This window comes from Aristolochia californica, unplaced genomic scaffold (genome assembly GCF_029961685.1).
Source record: "Aristolochia californica isolate CCGP_79_NKW_82.1479 unplaced genomic scaffold, dmAriCali1.0.hap1 SCAF_9, whole genome shotgun sequence".
Lineage (NCBI taxonomy): Eukaryota > Viridiplantae > Streptophyta > Magnoliopsida > Piperales > Aristolochiaceae > Aristolochia > Aristolochia californica.
In genome coordinates, this window is record NW_027182290.1 from 32,060,078 (window position 1) to 32,077,902 (window position 17,825).

Consider the following 17,825-nt stretch of genomic DNA (forward strand, 5'->3'; position numbering starts at 1 on the left):
GACACAGACGATTAAGAAGTCGAAACGAAAAGAAAAATGAAAGCACTGCCAAAATTCGGTTATTGGGGGGTTCAGTTCCAAGCTTGGCCGGCATTTTGGCTACGGATGAAGCTCCAACTACAATACATAAAACTATACAGCTTATAACTAAAGAAAGAACCAAAAGGGGAAAACGAAAGAAAAGATGCAACTCTCAAGCTCCATATGCAGAGGGGAAACTCCACTTCCTAGCCCTTAGTAATGCCAAGTTTCTGCAGAGCTGACTTCATATCATTTGTGTCAGAACCTTCAGTTCGTATCAAATTGGGGCTATCAAAGGGGACAACATCCTCTAATGCATAGCTTCTATTAGCATGAATTTGACTCTGTGTAGCACTGGGACAAATGCCACCCAAAATCACAGTTTTGTGGACCCCTCCAAGCAATCCTTCATAATCACTGTCCCCACTTTCACCCACAAAAACAACCACACTTGACAACTCCACACCCCAACGCACATATAAATACCTGAAAAAAGAGCATATTTCCACATTTTATATCGAAAATATAATTCAGTCCTAAGCAACTCCAAGATGATACAATGACCAGAACCTACTGACATCAACTAAAATAAGATGCAGACACAAACAAGAGAAGCTCACAGTATTCAAGGGTCATAACTAAGCTAGCATAGTTCATCAACCAAGACACTGAAATACTTCATATATTTCAGCTCTAACCACAGACCTTAGCTCTCATTTGGTCCCGTGTCAATAACTATATCTGCAAACAAATAATAGATGCTGCAATGCTGATTTTTCTAGTAGCTGTTTTTATCAACTTTAAGAAGCAAACAATATGAAATTTCAGTAGGTTCCAACAAGCATGGACTGCACAAATTTTCATGTATAAAACTGATCATAAGATTAAGTATCAACCTTGTCCCAGAAATTATACCTGAGGGCTTGAGCTCGAGAAGCTAGCACTGGAATGACATGCAGTTTGGTACCATCACGACTATAAATTACATGACATCGGAGAGCCTGGATGCGCATCAACTTACGGAGTTCCTTCACAGGAGGAACCTATCACCACATCAAACATATAAATAGCTAAAGAGATGATTAGAGACTCCTACAACCAGAGTCTATTTCTTAACAAAGAGAAAGAAGACAGAATCAAGGAAGGTCATCCAAACAGCAAAATCAGTAACTTTTGCCAGCAAAGGATGCCACAATGTCTCATCCATGAAAAAGAAGAAAAAGGATAACACCATGTAAACTGAATACATGAAGATGAAAGAAATTACCAGTGACGGGTTCTTCACATTAAATGCAAAGCAATAGGTGGCAGACCGTTGCTCATCTTCCACAACAATCTGTTCTTCCTGTTCTCTATGCTTCTTAACATTGGAGGCAGCCCAGCGGATCAAAGTTTTCCTCAAACCTTCTCCACCCCAGCGATATTCGATTTGTGAAAAATAATCAGAATCGACCTCATATGGTAGTCCAGAATCAGCAACATCCTCAGAGAATGAAGGGTAATAAAGTTCACTGCCACTATTACATATAAAGGCATCAAAATCAGTAGGTTTCATGCCCCCAGAAATCAGAAGAGAGTGTACTTCAGATATGGTCAATGATGTGGATAGCATAACCCCAATAGGACCTGCTTTCTTATCTGAGTGTGCAACCTCAAAAACCCTTTGAATGGTTTCAAGAACATCAGTATTGGATTCACTATCCACAGCAACTATGAATATATGTTTCCTCCTCGAAAATGGGAATTTACCAAGGTTGCTGCTTGGCTCCTGTTTATCACCAGATCCTATCTTCTGTGTAGACTTTAAGTAACGCTTTGAGTAATTAAGAATAGCACTTTCTAACTTGCTCTTTCTGCCATCAGCAGCACTCTCTTCAGGATCTATAGCATTTTCAAGATTCTGAGTGTTTTCTTCACCTTTTTCTCCATCTAATGAAAGCTTCAAATTCAAGGAAATGTCCTGAATATCCCTTAAAGAATCTCCAGGAGAATCAGATTCGGATTCTTCATGCACATCCTCAGTTTTTCGCCACTGGGGCTGCCTTGGTTTGCAAGTCACTATTCTTGATAGGTAAGTTTTACAATGTTCAGGCCATGAAAAAAGGTGAATATTTTTTAGCCCATTTTGACGACATTTTGCCCAAAGCTGCTTGTCAGCCACAAGCTTCAGAAGGGCATCTGCAATGGCTTGCTGATCATGAGGATCAACAAGTAAGCCATTGTCAAGAACCTGGAGAAGGAAGGTTAAAAGTCCAGTTATATAAGAAGATTTTAAGATATTTGAGAGATATTTAATATTGCTATGGAATCAAATTATCATGTTAAAAAATCAATTATTGAATGTTTACAAACCCGATGAATGTCAACTGGACCTCCATTTTTTGTTGCAACAATTGGTAAACCATGAGCTGCCGCCTAGCCATGAAGAAGCATAACACAGATGTTAAAACTATGGGAGTTGGACCAATCAAACATCATGGCCCTACAAAAGGATATAGTTCGACAGACGGGTACCTCTATTAAAGTGAGACCAAATGGTTCAACAAAAGCCGGATTGATAAAAACACCCTGCAGTAACAAGTATAAGAATGTTAAAATAAATTTTGTTATGCTTGTGATGCTCAGAGTGAAGATTCCAAAAAAATAGGAAAATGTATATATATATATGCTGATCCAATATGAAAAGCCATTTGGTGCGTATGTGTATATATATATATATATATATAGAGTTGATCCAATACGAAAAACCATTTGGTGCGAAATGCTATTTCAGCCGTCCGATCATGATTGGACTGCTGAGACAGCCATTTCGCATGTTTCGCACCAAATGGCTTTTCGTGTATATATATATATAAACTTTACCGGAAGAAAGAAATGGAAGGACCAAAATAACAGTATATGCCCAGTAATAACAACCAAATAATATTTTTTTGAACATGATGAGAAAGAGATTATATAAAATGGCAACTTGAGAAGGAGAAGACTGATGACTGTACATACGAAGGCTTCATCAAGAACTCAAGCCGACACCAAAAGACAAGTTAAACAATGATATGATATAGATATATGATTTAAAAACTTAATTGGGAAAACATGATCACGATAGTCTGATATTTTCTGAACGAAAATTATCTTCTCTGGACAAAGAACCTGCATTTCCTCCCATTAGCCATAACTAACTCCATCTTAAGCCATACCTTTGTTCTTGCTGCCAGACGATAGATATCAGGAACATCGGACTGCTTGTGGTGTTTTGGATATGCAACTTGACCATAAAGGTCATATTTGTCAATTAATTTCAGTATTGAAGTTAGAACTGCAGCACTTGTGCTTGACATTTCATCAATAGCCTCACGGTTCCCCATGATTAATGTCTGATATATTAGAAAAAGTTAGATATAGCAACAAAAGAAAATATAAAGAAAGAGAAGCTGACTAAAACAAGTGAAAGTTTCACCATTTAAGTGCAATTTAGAGCATTTACATAAATTGAGAGAAAAAATAATTTATAGTACTAATAATAGTAGCTGCTCCAACAACAACAACACATAAGCATCCAATGTCCATGAAATATACTACATTTGATGACTAGAATGATGTAAGAATGAAGATTAAAAAATAAATACATAACATTTTCATGATACTCACAACAAATGCAGTATGATACCAGCTATGTTACGGGGATGAACAAGTATTATAAGTTTCATTCCAATTCAGATGAATCAATAGTTTTTCCAAGGATTTTCCTTCAGACAACAATGGAGACATACAAGGTTAGCAAGCTCCCTCAGTGGTCGACATTCTCCGAATGCTTTAACTAGAGTTGTAATATTCTTTTTCGGGTCTGGACGAGCAAGTGCTAGGATCATTGGCTTACGAGGGTTGGTGAAGAAACGCATTATCTGTCAAAAATTAAGGTTGCCTATAAAGATGGTAACCAAAACAAAGCAATGTAAGGGCTGATGAGGCTCTGCCAACAGGTAGGAAACTCCAAAGAAAGTTTAGAAAAACCTCAGCCCAGATGGGGAGGTCTGGAGAAGCTGAATTTTCCTCATTTCCATCAACATCACTGTCCAGGTCACCTTCATGGTGTTCAACAACATAATTAAATTCCATTCCAGGAGGAATTATCTGCGACACAGCAAAATTCAATTTACATACTAGACATTCAAACAACAGATTAATAAACTTCTATATTCAACAGAAGAATGAAAGAGAAAGCTCAGACTCAATTAAATAAAAAGGAGGAAGAAGAGCAGGGGCCAGCAATACTTACAACCATACGTGGCATGGAACGCCCATAACAGCTCACATTGCGCTTGATTCTCACACGGAGTTTTCTCTCAAGTATCACATCAAACCCATCATATAGTCTCCATTGCTGCTCAATCTCCTGTCGAGTACTTGTGATGACTATTTCAGATGAATCAAGAGCCAGTTCCTCTGCTTCTATCCTACGCATAATCTTGTATGTGGCATTTACTTCTTCTCTTGATTGTCGTGCTTGTCTTAACAGCTGTTCTAACTTATCTCTTCCAAGAGAATGACCAGTAAAAAGCATTGGAACATTCAAAGCCCCAGAGAGTAGGGCAGCTGAGTCACCTGCATCTGCATAGTGCCCATGGATGGCCACGGGCCAAACAGGCTGCCCTCCACCAATTTGTTCTCCAAGAACTTTGGACATTTGTATAATATGGCTAAGAGCTCCATCAACAAACTCTGGAATATGAGGCCATAGAAGCTCCTTGGGGATGTATTTGTCTTTCGGTCCAAATGGAATCCGAACAATGTATGCCCCGCTACTCTCTCCCATTTCGTGTGCAAAACCATCAGCATTCCTTGGTCTGAGCATCTCTGTAGGTTCGCCATAACTCCAATCTACATCTGGTGCAGATATTTGCCGTGTCAGCAAATCAACACGATAAACTCCTGGCATGGACCCTAGAGCCCTCGCAAGTTCTACAACATATTTCACCTAATACAAAAAGTACGTTCAGCTTGTTACATTGCTTTCTAGAGTTGAAGGAAGACATGTCATCATTAGTAACGTCTCAAAATTGAAGACAAAGAGACACCTGACCACCAGTGTCTGAGTCACGGCCAAGTTCCATATTTTCTCCCCGTATTAGTCCATGTATGCTGCATTAACACTACTAATCAAAAAAAAAAAAAAAAAAGATAAAGTATCTCTGCCCTTGACTCACATAAAATAAGTTTTAATAGTCCTCTATGATATAAACATCATGGCAAATTTGTCGCTTCATTTGAAAATTAAAGCAGGCGCACAACTCCAGACTTCTGACAACTAGCTTGTAGTACAAAAAATTGTATAAGCAAGTCAATATTGGAAAGAGAATATCATTTAAGTTATTATTTTTCCAACTAAAATATTTGAGAAGAAGAAGAAGAAATCAGATTTGGACAATTCTTGGGACAAAAAAATACCAATTCTCACTCACTGTCAATTTTGCCACCTCTTGAATATGATTGAGGACATCATGTTCCGACAATCACATGGAGACATTCCCACTCCCCATGAAATCTTTTTGTCATTGTGACAGAAAAACCACAGAGGAAAATAGATTCATCCAGTTCCACAAAAACCTTGGTCAACTCCTTTATTTTTATATCCATTTCATTGTCTTTATATAATCATTTCCACAAAAGCTTCCATTAAAACTAGGAAGAGAATCATAGGGAGAAAAGGAAAGACTACATTGATACCAAAGAGCCCAAGACTCCTATGGTTAGTGGGAAGTGATCGGCTGCAAGTAGAGAGAAGAGGAGCATGGCTCTATTTTTAATGTAATCGAACTTCCTCTATCATCAGTTTCCACTTTATATAGCATACCACTTTAAAGACTTTTTTTCTCTCTTAAAATTTTTTTGGTCTGGACTTTGACAACCAAGAACTACCAAATCTCATACCTAATCAGTACAATATATAACTTCTTATCCTTATTCTGGTTAGCCCATGCTTCAATCACATCAACAGAGCTTATTCGCGGCATTCTGCCTTTACTTCCATCATGAGCTGAAATATCACTCACAGACTCTCCCTTTTCTCCTTCAGAGAGATCTTCTGACATATCGGCAGTTGCATCTCTGCGGCCTCTTTCATGTTCCAAACGTCGTTTAGCCAATCGCTGTGTCTCCTCGCTCTCAATCTGCAGAGGTAAAGAATGAGCTTCTAATTATTTATCACATTCACAAGGACTAAAGAATCAATGTGACGCAACCCCAAACCAGATTCCAATTGTGAGGCACTTGAAAAGACCTCTTTGAGTTCTTTTACATATGATGTGCTGGTAAAATCATGCCAATGAACTGAAGACTGCTTTTTAAAAAAGCAAAGCAGAAGATCAGAGGTCATCACTGCAAAAATGAGGAGGAAAAAGCTAAAAATACATACTCAGGTGGTGAAACTGAATGGCAAGGCTTGTCCACACAAAGAGACCTTTTATCATAGATACCCATGGGGGAAACATTAAACTAGTTCACTCAGACAGCTGCTGTACATGTGACAATAACATGGACAACCCCTCAGTCCAAGTCACTTTAATAAGGTAGCAGTGTAGTTACTGGTCAAATTTGACTCTGCATGCCTTACTTTGAGGAAACAAAATGAGGCACCACTAACTAAAGAATAAAAGATAATTCTAGCTAACTCCCATGTGGGATCTAAGAAGGTCAGTAAAAGAACAAACCTTACAAAAACAGCCTTGACACTACTATACATATTTCAGCATGATTTTGCTATTTAAATTTGAAGAAAGGGAGAAGCAGATATGCAGAACTAAGTTGAACAACCCAACGTGCCAGTAGTGGGCCTTTGCATTAGTGGCAGACCAGCTACCCATAATTGAATTGCATAATGACTCTCTCATCTCTCATCGTAGCTGTGTACAAGAAGATATTAGGACTCTGTGTACATAGGTTGGTACGTGCTAGAGAGAAAGACCGCAGAGAAGGTAGAATTACAAAGCCAGAAATGAACAGATGTAAAACAAAGTCATGCAGACATATAGAAGCCAAATCTCACAGGTCAAGACTCCAGTACAAGAAAGATCTTTTCCAACTTTTTGGCATCATTCGGCCAACAAATACAAGTTTTAAAAGAAATGCTAGTATGAACTACAATTCATCTTCGCAGAAAAATAAGCACCACCAGCAGAGATGATGTGTTTCTAGACAGCACAATTCTAAACTTCTGTGCTCTCCTAGAGGTTAGGACTTCTGCATTATATGGAGCTTGGGTCTAGCCTGCTCCTCATTAAGGGGTGACACGTCAGTTAACTATGAAAAAGCAGGGGTTTGCATTTCCTCTTCCTTCTTAATAAAAATCTCATCAACTTTCAAATAAACAAATAAATAAATAAAAATAAGAGCAGTCTCTGAAGATGATACTAGCTATTATATATGTAAACCTTTTTTGAACAGATGAACATGCCTTAGAGAATGAACAAGTTGAGGAGGTTATCTTACATTATCACTTAAGGACGTTGATACGTTATAACCACAACAGCGATTTAAAAAAATAAGTTAAAAAAGACAAAGAAGACAAGTAGTCCACCATGCCCTGTCTTAAAATTCAAATTAAAGCATGAGAAGATACGGAATCATCTCTAAGACGCTATTATTGTAAAGCTTCTCTTCTACACTGATATTATTGCAGTTCTTTGATCAGCGGACAGAACAGTTTTTTTTGTCAAGAAAAATGTAACGCACTACACTGTAACAATCAGACAAAGAGATATGCACATCCCTCCAAAGAAAATGCTCAAAGAATAATAGATGAAATGCATAGAAACAACATTTTCATGAGTAGATCCTATGACAATATTTTTGTATGTTTGTGGGAAAATACAACAATACAGCAGGTATAAAACAGTGAAAGTTGATTGAGCAATCTGAACCCTCTATGATATGGACGAGGAGAAGGTTGCTTTGGAAAGAGACAGGCGGAATCTCACTTCTAATACTGATAGACAGACCGTTCATCAACTGAATCATCAGGATCGAGACCGTTCATCAAGTGAGACCAAGCAATGCGAGGACAGCAGTGTTATAGGGAACTAACTTCATAAATGATGACAAATCGCAAGGCTCACAACCAACTTTTTTTTTTCTTTTTTTCTTTTACGAAAACATGGAGAACAACATAATTGAGTTTCTCGATCTAAGCTATCTTGAACCATATAGAATCTTCGATTCGGGGAACAAGCAAAAGGTCAAATTTTGTTGATTGACAAAATCCTCAAAATAAAATGCAAAAAGAGGTCTTTTAAGCTAGAATGCCGCTGGACTCAAACGCATGCCATTTCCACTCAATTATTCATTTCAGACCAATATCGGCGGCTTAGAAGAAACCGTCTCCTATTTCCCACGTCAACGAAACTAGAAAAACCACTAACTCCCACGACGGCATACAAAAGAAGAGTGGAAACGACATGAGAACAATCACATGACCTGCTTCTTCTGACGGGCCAAATTCCAAATCCTCCAGCACATATTCTCCAGTCTAGTATTCCTCTCCTGCGGGCTCCTCGTCGCCTGCGCCTGAATTTAGATCCAAAAACACACAAACCACCATAAAAAAAAAAAAAAACCAGAACAATATGGAGTTCAAAACATGGGAGAGTATCAGATCAGTTACCCGAACCCAGGAGCGATGCAGGTCCGTCTCATCGAACCCGGTGATGACCTCTTCGACGAAGTACCTGGTCGGACTGAACCTCCCTCTCTCCCTCAGCAACAAAGACGAAGTCTTCGTCCCGTCGATCCCCGGACCAACGTCAAGGATCGCCTCCAGGTAGCTATTGATCCAGTCGTTACCCGCCATTGGCGTCCACACAAAAGAATTAAGCGAGAGAGAAGTTGTGAAGAAAGAAGAGATGTTTCCAGCGGTGGACAGAATATTTCTCGCTTTCTTCAACTTGCAGAACTGACACTTCCCAAGAAGTAAGAATAAGAAAGAAGAAGAAAGAGGAGTGTCGACAAGCTTAAAAATAGGGGAGCGTGCCCATAAAGGGCAAATCGCGCAAAAATGTCATCTTTTCACTCCTCACCGAGACAAGAAAACGAGGATTTCGCCATCTACGTGCAACCGCGCTATTGGCAGTTTTCCATTGGGTCCCACTTTTTAAACCTTTCCGTTACCTCATGTGAATCCGGGCTTCGAACTCCCGCCACGTACGAGCCGGAGAGCACCATTACAGGCGTCGCCGCCGTCGTCGCCGTTTGTTAATTTGCAGCAGGCAGCCGACTCACGGGATCAATCATTCTCGGTATCAGTGTACAAGAATGGCTCGCGGATCACGGGAAGACAACTCCGCCACGTAATTGTATTATTGGACGAATATTCGGCATTTTTGGCGGTTAATCACGAATCACGATAGATTGTTAGCGTCCACTTCCGACTCCATTGGCATAAATACCCACGCTTTAAAGATTCATGGTGGTGTCCAGACCTAAAGTTGGGTCCCACTTTTTGGAGATTAAACGGGAAAGGAGTGGAAGCTTGGAGAGAAATGAGGAGACCCTTCCATGTTTTTTTAAAATAATTAATATTAAACATTAAATAATAATTTTAACCATTAATAGTTTGGCTACTTACAAATGGATATGAAATAAAAATCTTTATCTAATTAAAGATTTTGAGTAATTTTACCTATTTTATTTATCTATTAATTCATAAATATAAAGGCTATTCTAAATTATTATCCTGTATTGGATTATTCGATTACCTGAAAATATTTTTAAGAATTTATTAATTTTAATTTTAGTAATATGAAAGCTTACAAAATCCTAATATTACATTCTTAATACCTAAGTTGGGGTTAGTCCAAAATGAAGCAGAGATGAATTACCTATGCATTATTTCATTCATTCAATTAGGCCGTCAGTGTTGAATGAGCACCTCTTCATTTGAATCATGCTAGGTAGTTTTCTCAGACTAAAATCGGGGAATCGTGTTTCATACCTATTTTACAAATCATTCACATGAAGCGATCGCACGGGACACGACTCTCTCTCCCCCAACGAAATGTTTTTCCTCATTTCGCTCTATTCTCCCTCTCTCTCGGCCTTCCTCTCTCAAAAATTGTTTCTCCCCGCTCTCTTCTTCTTCTCGACTTCCTTCTCCCTTCTCCCTCTCTTGTCTACTTCTTCAGCTCTCCCCTAATTTTTTCTCAGCTTTTCTCCCACCTCAACCTTCCTCCCCTAATTTTTTTTTTATCTTAATTTCATTTCAAGTTCATTGTGCCTCTTCGTCAACTATCATTATTCAACTTAGCATATTTCTTAAAGATATGATGGCAAATGATTTTTATTGTATTGATAGTTTACTGATAGGGATGCCAACACCTACCTAAACAATAGATAATCACCTATTAATCTAATTTTTCTAGTTCATTTAACTTTAAAATATTAGGTAATGGTTAGCACCATGTGTGGACCAATTTCTATTTTATTATTTATATTTACACTTATTTCTTGAAATGCTACCTAAAATAATGAAGAAAATAAAAAGCCGATAAAAATCATTAACATTCTCATAGAATCTTTGAGTGTTCTAAACTATTTGAATGTGTCGCGACATTTCATCTTAATGACGGTTTTAATTTATAAGTTAACGGGTTGATTTCGTAAATGAGATTTATTCACGTTTAATAAATTAATAAATTATTTATTATTATCATTATCTCTGCCTCAATTAATTCGTAAAATAACTTGTTTCCAAAAGGGAATAAATGTTAATCTTCACTTATAAATAAAATTATAATTAATTAGATAATTTATTTGGAAGAATTTAATCCAGATTTGATTAATAAATTTAAGAAATTAATCCTCTTTTAGAAATTAGTCCTATTAATTCACATTATCAGAAATCTAAGTCTTCATGTGCTAAAAATTCAAATTTATGAAATTGTAAAAATTCAATATATAAGATTTAAATTTTCTGGGGTAATAAATTCTCCATAATTGGTTAATTGTTTTTTAAAATAAAAAATTAAATTAAATGAAATGAGAAACAGGGAATGGAAATAAGTAGATTGTATGGCCCACTCCTTCCAACCAATCAATTGACTCGATTCTTAGTGATGGGCCCGCACCCCTAACTGCGGAACATTCAACTTCTCCTTTTACACACTTCCCTAACCGTCTTCCTTGTCTTAACGGTCAATTTTTTCTACCACAAGGAAAACATTTTCCGGAATTTTATTTTGCGGCGTTGCTGACTAATCCTGGGCTGGCGGGCGATACATCAGCCCCCACCTTCCGGCTGGTTACTGCCGCCTTCGCTGCTGCTTCGTCCCAAATTTATACAAAACTCTGCTAACCCAAATTGAGTTCTCTCGTCTGGGTTCCTTGGGTTTTCCGGATCCATCAACATGGTTGTCCGGGACAAGTTGAAGTCAATATCCAGAAGAAGAGTTGTCTTGTGTTGGAGGGCTTGAATCGTTTCAGAAATGACCGTATTGGTTTTCGTCCTTTTGATGCTTGCACAATTGACTGGTCCAGTTGTCACTGCTGAGTTGGTGGCTAATCCCGCCGAGGTGAGGTCTCTAGGAAGCGAATTGTTTTATGGTAACGGAAAGAGGGCGGACGATGTTCTTTTCTGTACAAGATTCCAGTCTTATTATAGAGATGGTTTTTTCGTTGATTCTGAGCTTGAAATATGGGAAAGGATCGGAAAAAGTTACTGCAATTTAGAATACCATGCAGGTAACATCCCTTGCTGTTGTCGTTATCTTAGTCTGCTATTTGAAGTTGCTTTTTTTTTTTTTTTTTAAATTAAGTGGGGAAGCATCTGTTCAAGGTTAGTGATGGTTTGAAGCTGCCGGCCAAGGATCTTGATGTATGTTCTTCGTTAGGAAATTTTTACCTTTTTTGTTGGAGTGATTGTCAACAATGTAGTTAAAAGGGACCCCTCAACAAAAAATATGTGGATAACCGTGGTGAGTTTTTTTACAACTTTTTAACTGGGTACTTCAGTCTCTGTATATGAAGGTCAAACTGAGTCAAGATTGGGGCGGCTTCTCATTCTAGGTGGGAATTTATGAGACATTGGCAGGTCTGTCTAGCTCGCATTGTTTCTAATATTTATGATTTTAAAATCCTCGAATTAAATTGAAGTGATCACCTTCAGCTCAGCCATGAAGAGCTATGCAGGCAATCAACTGTTACCAATACACGGTGTACTGCGAAACATATTGAAAGGAGTCATATTTTATGTCCGTTGGGTCCATATCTCTTTACTGAAAGACATATTAGTTGTTTGTGGATGAAAGCTAAATTAGAACAGATACAATCTGCTGAAATGCCATGCCTTATTTTGTTCAGTTGCTTATATGACATGTCCATGTAATTCTCTGCAGCAGGTTCGCATCAAAGAACCAAAAGAAAGCTTCTACTACATTTAACAAATGATAAAAAAAGTCATCAGGTGAGCAAAGAAAAAAAACAAGAGCATCTTCCCGTTCCAATGAAAGCAGTTATGGCAATTTCTGGGATATTCCTTGTTTGTTGCACTTTTCTGTGCCCATGCTTTCGTACAAGAAGGAAAGAAACTTCACATAACCCTCTGCCCAAAGATCCAAGTTCAGGTAAGTCAAAGCTGAGCTCAATTGCAGATTTACAGCTCAATTTCTCATCTGTTTCTTGGCTTTCGTAGTTAACAATTCTATTTTCACTGTGTTTAGCTCCAAGCTTTTGTTGTCATTTGACCTATAAAATACTGCATAAATGGTATGATTAACTCTCATCGCTGACAGGAAATTTGAACTAGCTTGACCTAATAGGGGCTATAATGTTTACATAACATTGCCATTGAGCCACAGTCTATCGCAACAACAATGATTTTATTGACTTATTGTCATGTCTATGGAGAAATAGTTATATATAACTTATTACTAGTTACAATTGGGGAATATGGTCAAATAACTTTGCTTTTAACTCATGAGCTGACCTTATTATGCAATCTAAATATTTTAAATTTGATCCACATTAACATTTACCCAATTCCATCATTGAGTTGATCCATAGCTTTTTTGTTTTTAAGGCATCCACTGTAAATTCCTTTGTGTTTATGGACACCAAACCTACTGTAAGATGAGCTGTGAATTAGTTTTAATGACTTTATGAACTTGCAGATATAGTATGTGCTTTGACAGTTTTTGCAGTCTCTTGATTTAATCTTGTTGATGGGTAAAAGAAGATCCAACCATTCAGTGGCTATATATATATGTAGATATATATGTATATAATATTTCAGGCAAGTTCTGATAGCAACAGAAGTTATTGTGGGAAAAATAGTGCCACTTCAGGTTAAATTTGAAGACCCTATGTTATTAGTTGGGAAATGCTCTCCTAACATTTACTTATCATTTGGGAGGAGTTAAACCAGTTTGAACCTCAAAATAAAATCTTACCTTCTCATATAGTCAAACATTAAAAACTTTTTTTGTTGGCTTGTTGGTGACAAATGTAGGGGCCACTACATGGTTAATAGAAGGTTACACGATGTAGTAGTTTGATTACCATTTATATTGCTTACATATATTAAGGAATGCAACTTATATTTCACTAAGTTCATCATGGTGGAGTAAAATCAGCTCACAAGTTTTCTATTTGTCCATTTAGAGGTCTGCCAAGTCCACCATGAAAACCCTTTATATCATGATATTCTGGTAAAACTTATAATTTCCAGAAGCAGAACAAACCATCGTACACATTATTGAACAGAAATATTACTATAAAGTGCTGATGATAGAAGATTGGGAGCCACTGTTGACTATTTTCTTTTGCTTCTTCACTGGATTCAGTTTCATCTCTTGGAGCAAGCTCAGCTTCTGAAAGAATCCTGGCTAGTCCCCTTCGAGTACCTCCCAGTCCATCTCGATTTGGAACATCTCTTCAGTTAACAAGAATTGGTCCCATACATCTGAATATGAGTCAAGTCCTCAAAGCTACACACAACTTTTCACCCTCACTGAAAATAGGCGAAGGAGGTTTTGGAACAGTGTACAGAGCTAAATTGCAGGATGGTCATGTTGTTGCCATTAAGCGAGCAAAGAAGGTAATAATCAATTCATTTTGGCGACTCTGAATGTTAATCCTTGTAACTTATCTATATACATAGAAGTCATTTATATCACATAATATGGTATACCGTCATATTGGGATTTGTTTTTCTTAATCAGAAGACTCTTAAAAAGCTGCAGTTATACTCTACAATTGACTCTGAAAGAAGGTAAGTCAATTTAGTATGACCCTTCTGGTTCCTCAAACCACATATATTCTAGGGTTGGTAGATAGGGAACTATCTTCATGTTTTGTCCATTGCATACGTGCTTTGAAGCTGTTTTATGGGTTTTGCTTTGCAGCTGAGATAATGGTACACTAGCTCAAACTCCAAATTTTTTTTGGAAGAAGAATCAAATGCTTAGTTTATGAAACCACAAAAGAAACTTGTTTCTTTCTACTTTATTCCACTTGGAGTACATTTTAGCTATGTGTTGCCAAGAGTTCCGTGAGACATATCCATTGTCTTCTCTACATTCAGATTTTGGTTCTCAACTCTTTGTTCTTCCTTTGTCTTTCTTTCCCTCTTATCATCTTATCTCGTTTTTTTTTAATTTTCTCAGGAGTATATTTTTGGTGTCTATTGAGCTCTTTGACCAATAATTTGAACACAAATAATGTTGCCAGCTGTCAGTTGATATTTTCTTGGATTTCTAATGTTCATTGAAAGGTTATATTGATTTACCAGCTTCTTTCTTGCTTATGCATAGTCATGGAAAAATTGAGTGTAAAGTACATGAAGTTCGCTGCATGTGAGGCAGAGTATGACATTGTCAAGCAATTTAGTTATTTTTGCCAGCTCTGCTTCTTTGTCATCCTTAGAGTTATTTTGGGGAGAGATCTGCCATCTAGATTACTTTGATGGAGGTATAGTGGATATCCAGATTGAAAAAACCATTGACCTACAAACAGTCTGTTTAAGAAAAGTTGGATCTCAGCTGAAAGTTCAGGGCCTATATGGCAAAAATTACCATTCTGATTAGAGTTTTTGGACCATGCATTATCCAAGATTTATTTTTTTAGCTAGTCCACTTGGCAATGAATTTCAAGTGAAAATCTGCACATCCCAGACCTTGAACAAATATGCTGAAATTCCCCAGCAGTGGCAGATTTTACCTGTTTCAATATTTTCATTTAATTCAGCTTTCTTGTTTCATTTTTATTTTAAATGTTGAATTGATTTGATGATGTCTATTTTACTGATTTTGGACAGGAACATTTTGATGCTAAGCAAACTGAATTCAGTAGTGAAGTTGATCTGCTAGCCAAAATCGAACATCTGAATCTAGTTAAGCTGCTTGGCTACGTTGATAAAGGAAATGATCGCATTATCATTACTGAGTATGTTCCGAATGGGACTCTAAGGGAGCATCTAGATGGTAAAATCAACTTGTAACTAGTCCAGTTGACAATTTACAACTACTTGAATTGGAGTTGTTAAAGAACTTTCTGTCCTGTTTTGTCTGTCATTGTTTTCTTCATGAGGACCTGATTTTTTTATAAAATGATCAAGTCTAACATTTTGCCTAATAACCATCATATTTGGCAGTTTTGCATGAAAAAGTTCTGGACTTCAACCAGCGGCTAGAAATAGCGATAGATGTTGCTCATGCCCTAACTTATCTCCATTTATATGCAGGTTAGCTACTTTGAACACCCTCATCTTTCTTCTCACTCTCTCTTGCTTATACATATGTGATTGCTGCAACGATTGAAACAGTTGGCTGTTCCTAACTATCAGCCACTTATTTTCTCAATTCTTCTGGGAGTTAGACTTAAACGAGAAATTTCTAGCCAGACATTCATAATCTGTGTTTCAAGTGGTTAGGATGGAAAGAGTATTACAATACTACCATCAGAAATATATGAAGTCTTTTTATAGATCAGTTTATCCTTTGTTTCTTATATTTTTGGTAACTTTTTGAAATGCACCATTAAAAATAGAAATAAATCATCTTGCAAGATATTTTTAAAACTTAAATAAAGGGATAGAACTACTAAGATTATGGTCCTGTCAGTGACAAGATAAATACAGACATAACTTCAATAGAAGCTCAAAACGGAATGATATTAGAAATAATGCCAGTACTGAATAAATGGGCTTTCTGAGACACTACTATGACTGGTAGAGCTACATTACTGCGATAGAGGTTAGAGTTTAAATCCTTGAAAAGAAAACTACAAGGTTGGGCAGCACATGTTGGACAGTTGAATTGCTTCTTGTTAACTTGCAGAATATGTCTAAATCTGGGTTTTCTATGTTGTATTAAAAGAAACCAGCTCATTTTGTACTAATTGACTGGATAGAAAATTGTGAAAATAGATGTAGTTATTTTTGCTGTGCTTTGATTGTTTGTGCTTTCATTGTCCTGCTAGTTAAGATGATGTGTAGCAGAATTATAATAATACCCAGGATAGAAGTATTACTACACCTTCTCAGACCTGGTTAGTGGTTATTGAGCTCAACAAACTGAGTTCATACTCAGCTTAGATTAGGTTTCAGTTAATGTTATGGGCAAAAACTGGAAATTCGAATCACGGCTCAAGAACCTGTGAGCTGAGAGACATCCAACTAAAAATGACAGAAGTTGAAACTTCATAGCTAATAGAAGTAGGAAGAAGAGGAATTTCTACTGAAATGAATGCTGCATGTTGTTTTAAGTGGGCATGAGCTGGGATTTGACTATTGAAAATACATTGATCCCACTTAATTCTGATGTGTGAACAGAAAAGCCAATTATCCACAGAGACGTGAAGTCGTCAAATATACTGCTGACTGAGAATTTGAGAGCTAAGGTGGCAGATTTTGGGTTCGCAAGGCTTGGTCCAATGGAAGCTGATCAAACTCATATCTCAACCAAAGTGAAAGGAACTGCTGGATACCTGGACCCTGAATACCTAAAAACCTACCAACTTACACCAAAGAGTGATGTGTACTCCTTTGGCATTCTTCTCATAGAAATTCTTTCAGCAAGGCGGCCAGTAGAGTTAAAGAAAATCACAGAAGAAAGGGTTACAGTGAGATGGGTATGTGTCTAAATCCCTAGCTCATACGTGGCGTTTGTGATTGACTCATGACTAATCAAATAAACAAGCTCCACTTGTTGATGTCACAGGCATTCAAGAAGTACAATGAAGGGAACCTAAGGGATATCATGGATCCACTAATGGAGGAAGAGATAGATACAGAGATCTTCTCAAAGATTCTCAGCATCGCATTCCAATGCGCCGCTCCTACACGAGCTGATCGGCCAACAATGAAAGAAGTTGGAGTGCAATTGTGGGGGATAAGACATGATTATCTTGGTAGAGCCAAGCGAGGCTAAAACATCTGCCTTGATGTCAACCTCCATAAGATAATCAGCCATTAAACGAGATTTTGATTCTTTGAACGAGACCCACTTTGCACTATCCCATGTCATAGTATTAGTTATCTAAAGAAAGAAAGAAAAAAAAACATCCTATATCCTGTTGTTGTTTGATAGTGGCAGTTTGTTGATTCAAAGTGTACCATGTAAATACATGCATGGTTTAACTGAGCCATGGGTGCAGATATGAAGTCTTATAGAAATGAACTGGAAATGCTTTATTCTGCTGCTTTAGCTTTGTGGAAATTCTCTGTACTGTGCGCTTATATTTCCAGCTTCCAGCATCCTTAATGTCCTTGTTGTTGAAGTGACCATTGTTGGGGCTTCTGGGATGAAGCTTGTAACTTCAGC

At 37.4% G+C, this 17,825-nt stretch overlaps 2 protein-coding genes across 3 annotated transcripts; one reads left to right on the forward strand and one right to left on the reverse strand.

Annotated features, from left to right (window-relative positions):
• Positions 1 to 27: 27 nt before the first annotated feature.
• LOC137941318 (probable sucrose-phosphate synthase 1) lies at positions 28 to 9,003 on the reverse strand. Its single transcript, XM_068786669.1, has 13 exons — positions 8,678 to 9,003; positions 8,491 to 8,580; positions 5,950 to 6,188; positions 5,097 to 5,160; positions 4,298 to 4,996; positions 4,033 to 4,152; positions 3,792 to 3,923; positions 3,219 to 3,395; positions 2,536 to 2,589; positions 2,374 to 2,436; positions 1,289 to 2,251; positions 937 to 1,064; positions 28 to 507 (listed from the first exon to the last, which is right to left on the reverse strand). Exons 1-13 carry the CDS (start codon positions 8,861 to 8,863, stop codon positions 228 to 230), a joined length of 3,195 nt encoding a protein of 1,064 aa, XP_068642770.1. The 5' UTR covers positions 8,864 to 9,003; the 3' UTR covers positions 28 to 227.
• Positions 9,004 to 11,244: 2,241 nt separating this feature from the next.
• On the forward strand, positions 11,245 to 17,708 carry LOC137940564 (calmodulin-binding receptor-like cytoplasmic kinase 3). 2 transcript variants are annotated; one of them, XM_068785700.1, is made up of 7 exons: positions 11,245 to 11,748; positions 12,402 to 12,629; positions 13,848 to 14,101; positions 15,320 to 15,485; positions 15,656 to 15,745; positions 16,835 to 17,133; positions 17,223 to 17,708. In XM_068785700.1, the coding sequence occupies exons 1-7, from the start codon at positions 11,493 to 11,495 to the stop codon at positions 17,430 to 17,432; spliced, it is 1,503 nt and encodes a 500-aa protein (XP_068641801.1). In that variant the 5' UTR covers positions 11,245 to 11,492; the 3' UTR covers positions 17,433 to 17,708. The 2 variants fall into 2 exon arrangements, with proteins under 2 accessions (XP_068641801.1, XP_068641802.1); XM_068785701.1 differs by having other exon boundaries at positions 12,405 to 12,629.
• The last annotated feature ends 117 nt before the right edge of the window (positions 17,709 to 17,825 follow it).

Coding starts and splice junctions, on each gene's coding strand:
- LOC137941318 (XM_068786669.1), bottom strand. CDS start 8,863: ATGGCGGGTAACGACTGGATCAATAGCTACCTGGAGGCGATCCTTGAC. Junction 4,153..4,297: donor GTTCCATGCCACGTATGGTT/GTAAGTATTGCT, acceptor GCTGTGTCGCAG/ATAATTCCTCCTGGAATGGA. Junction 3,924..4,032: donor ACCTCCCCATCTGGGCTGAG/GTTTTTCTAAAC, acceptor AATTTTTGACAG/ATAATGCGTTTCTTCACCAA.
- LOC137940564 (XM_068785700.1), top strand. CDS start 11,493: ATGACCGTATTGGTTTTCGTCCTTTTGATGCTTGCACAATTGACTGGT. Junction 14,102..15,319: donor CCATTAAGCGAGCAAAGAAG/GTAATAATCAAT, acceptor GATTTTGGACAG/GAACATTTTGATGCTAAGCA. Junction 17,134..17,222: donor AAAGGGTTACAGTGAGATGG/GTATGTGTCTAA, acceptor TTGATGTCACAG/GCATTCAAGAAGTACAATGA.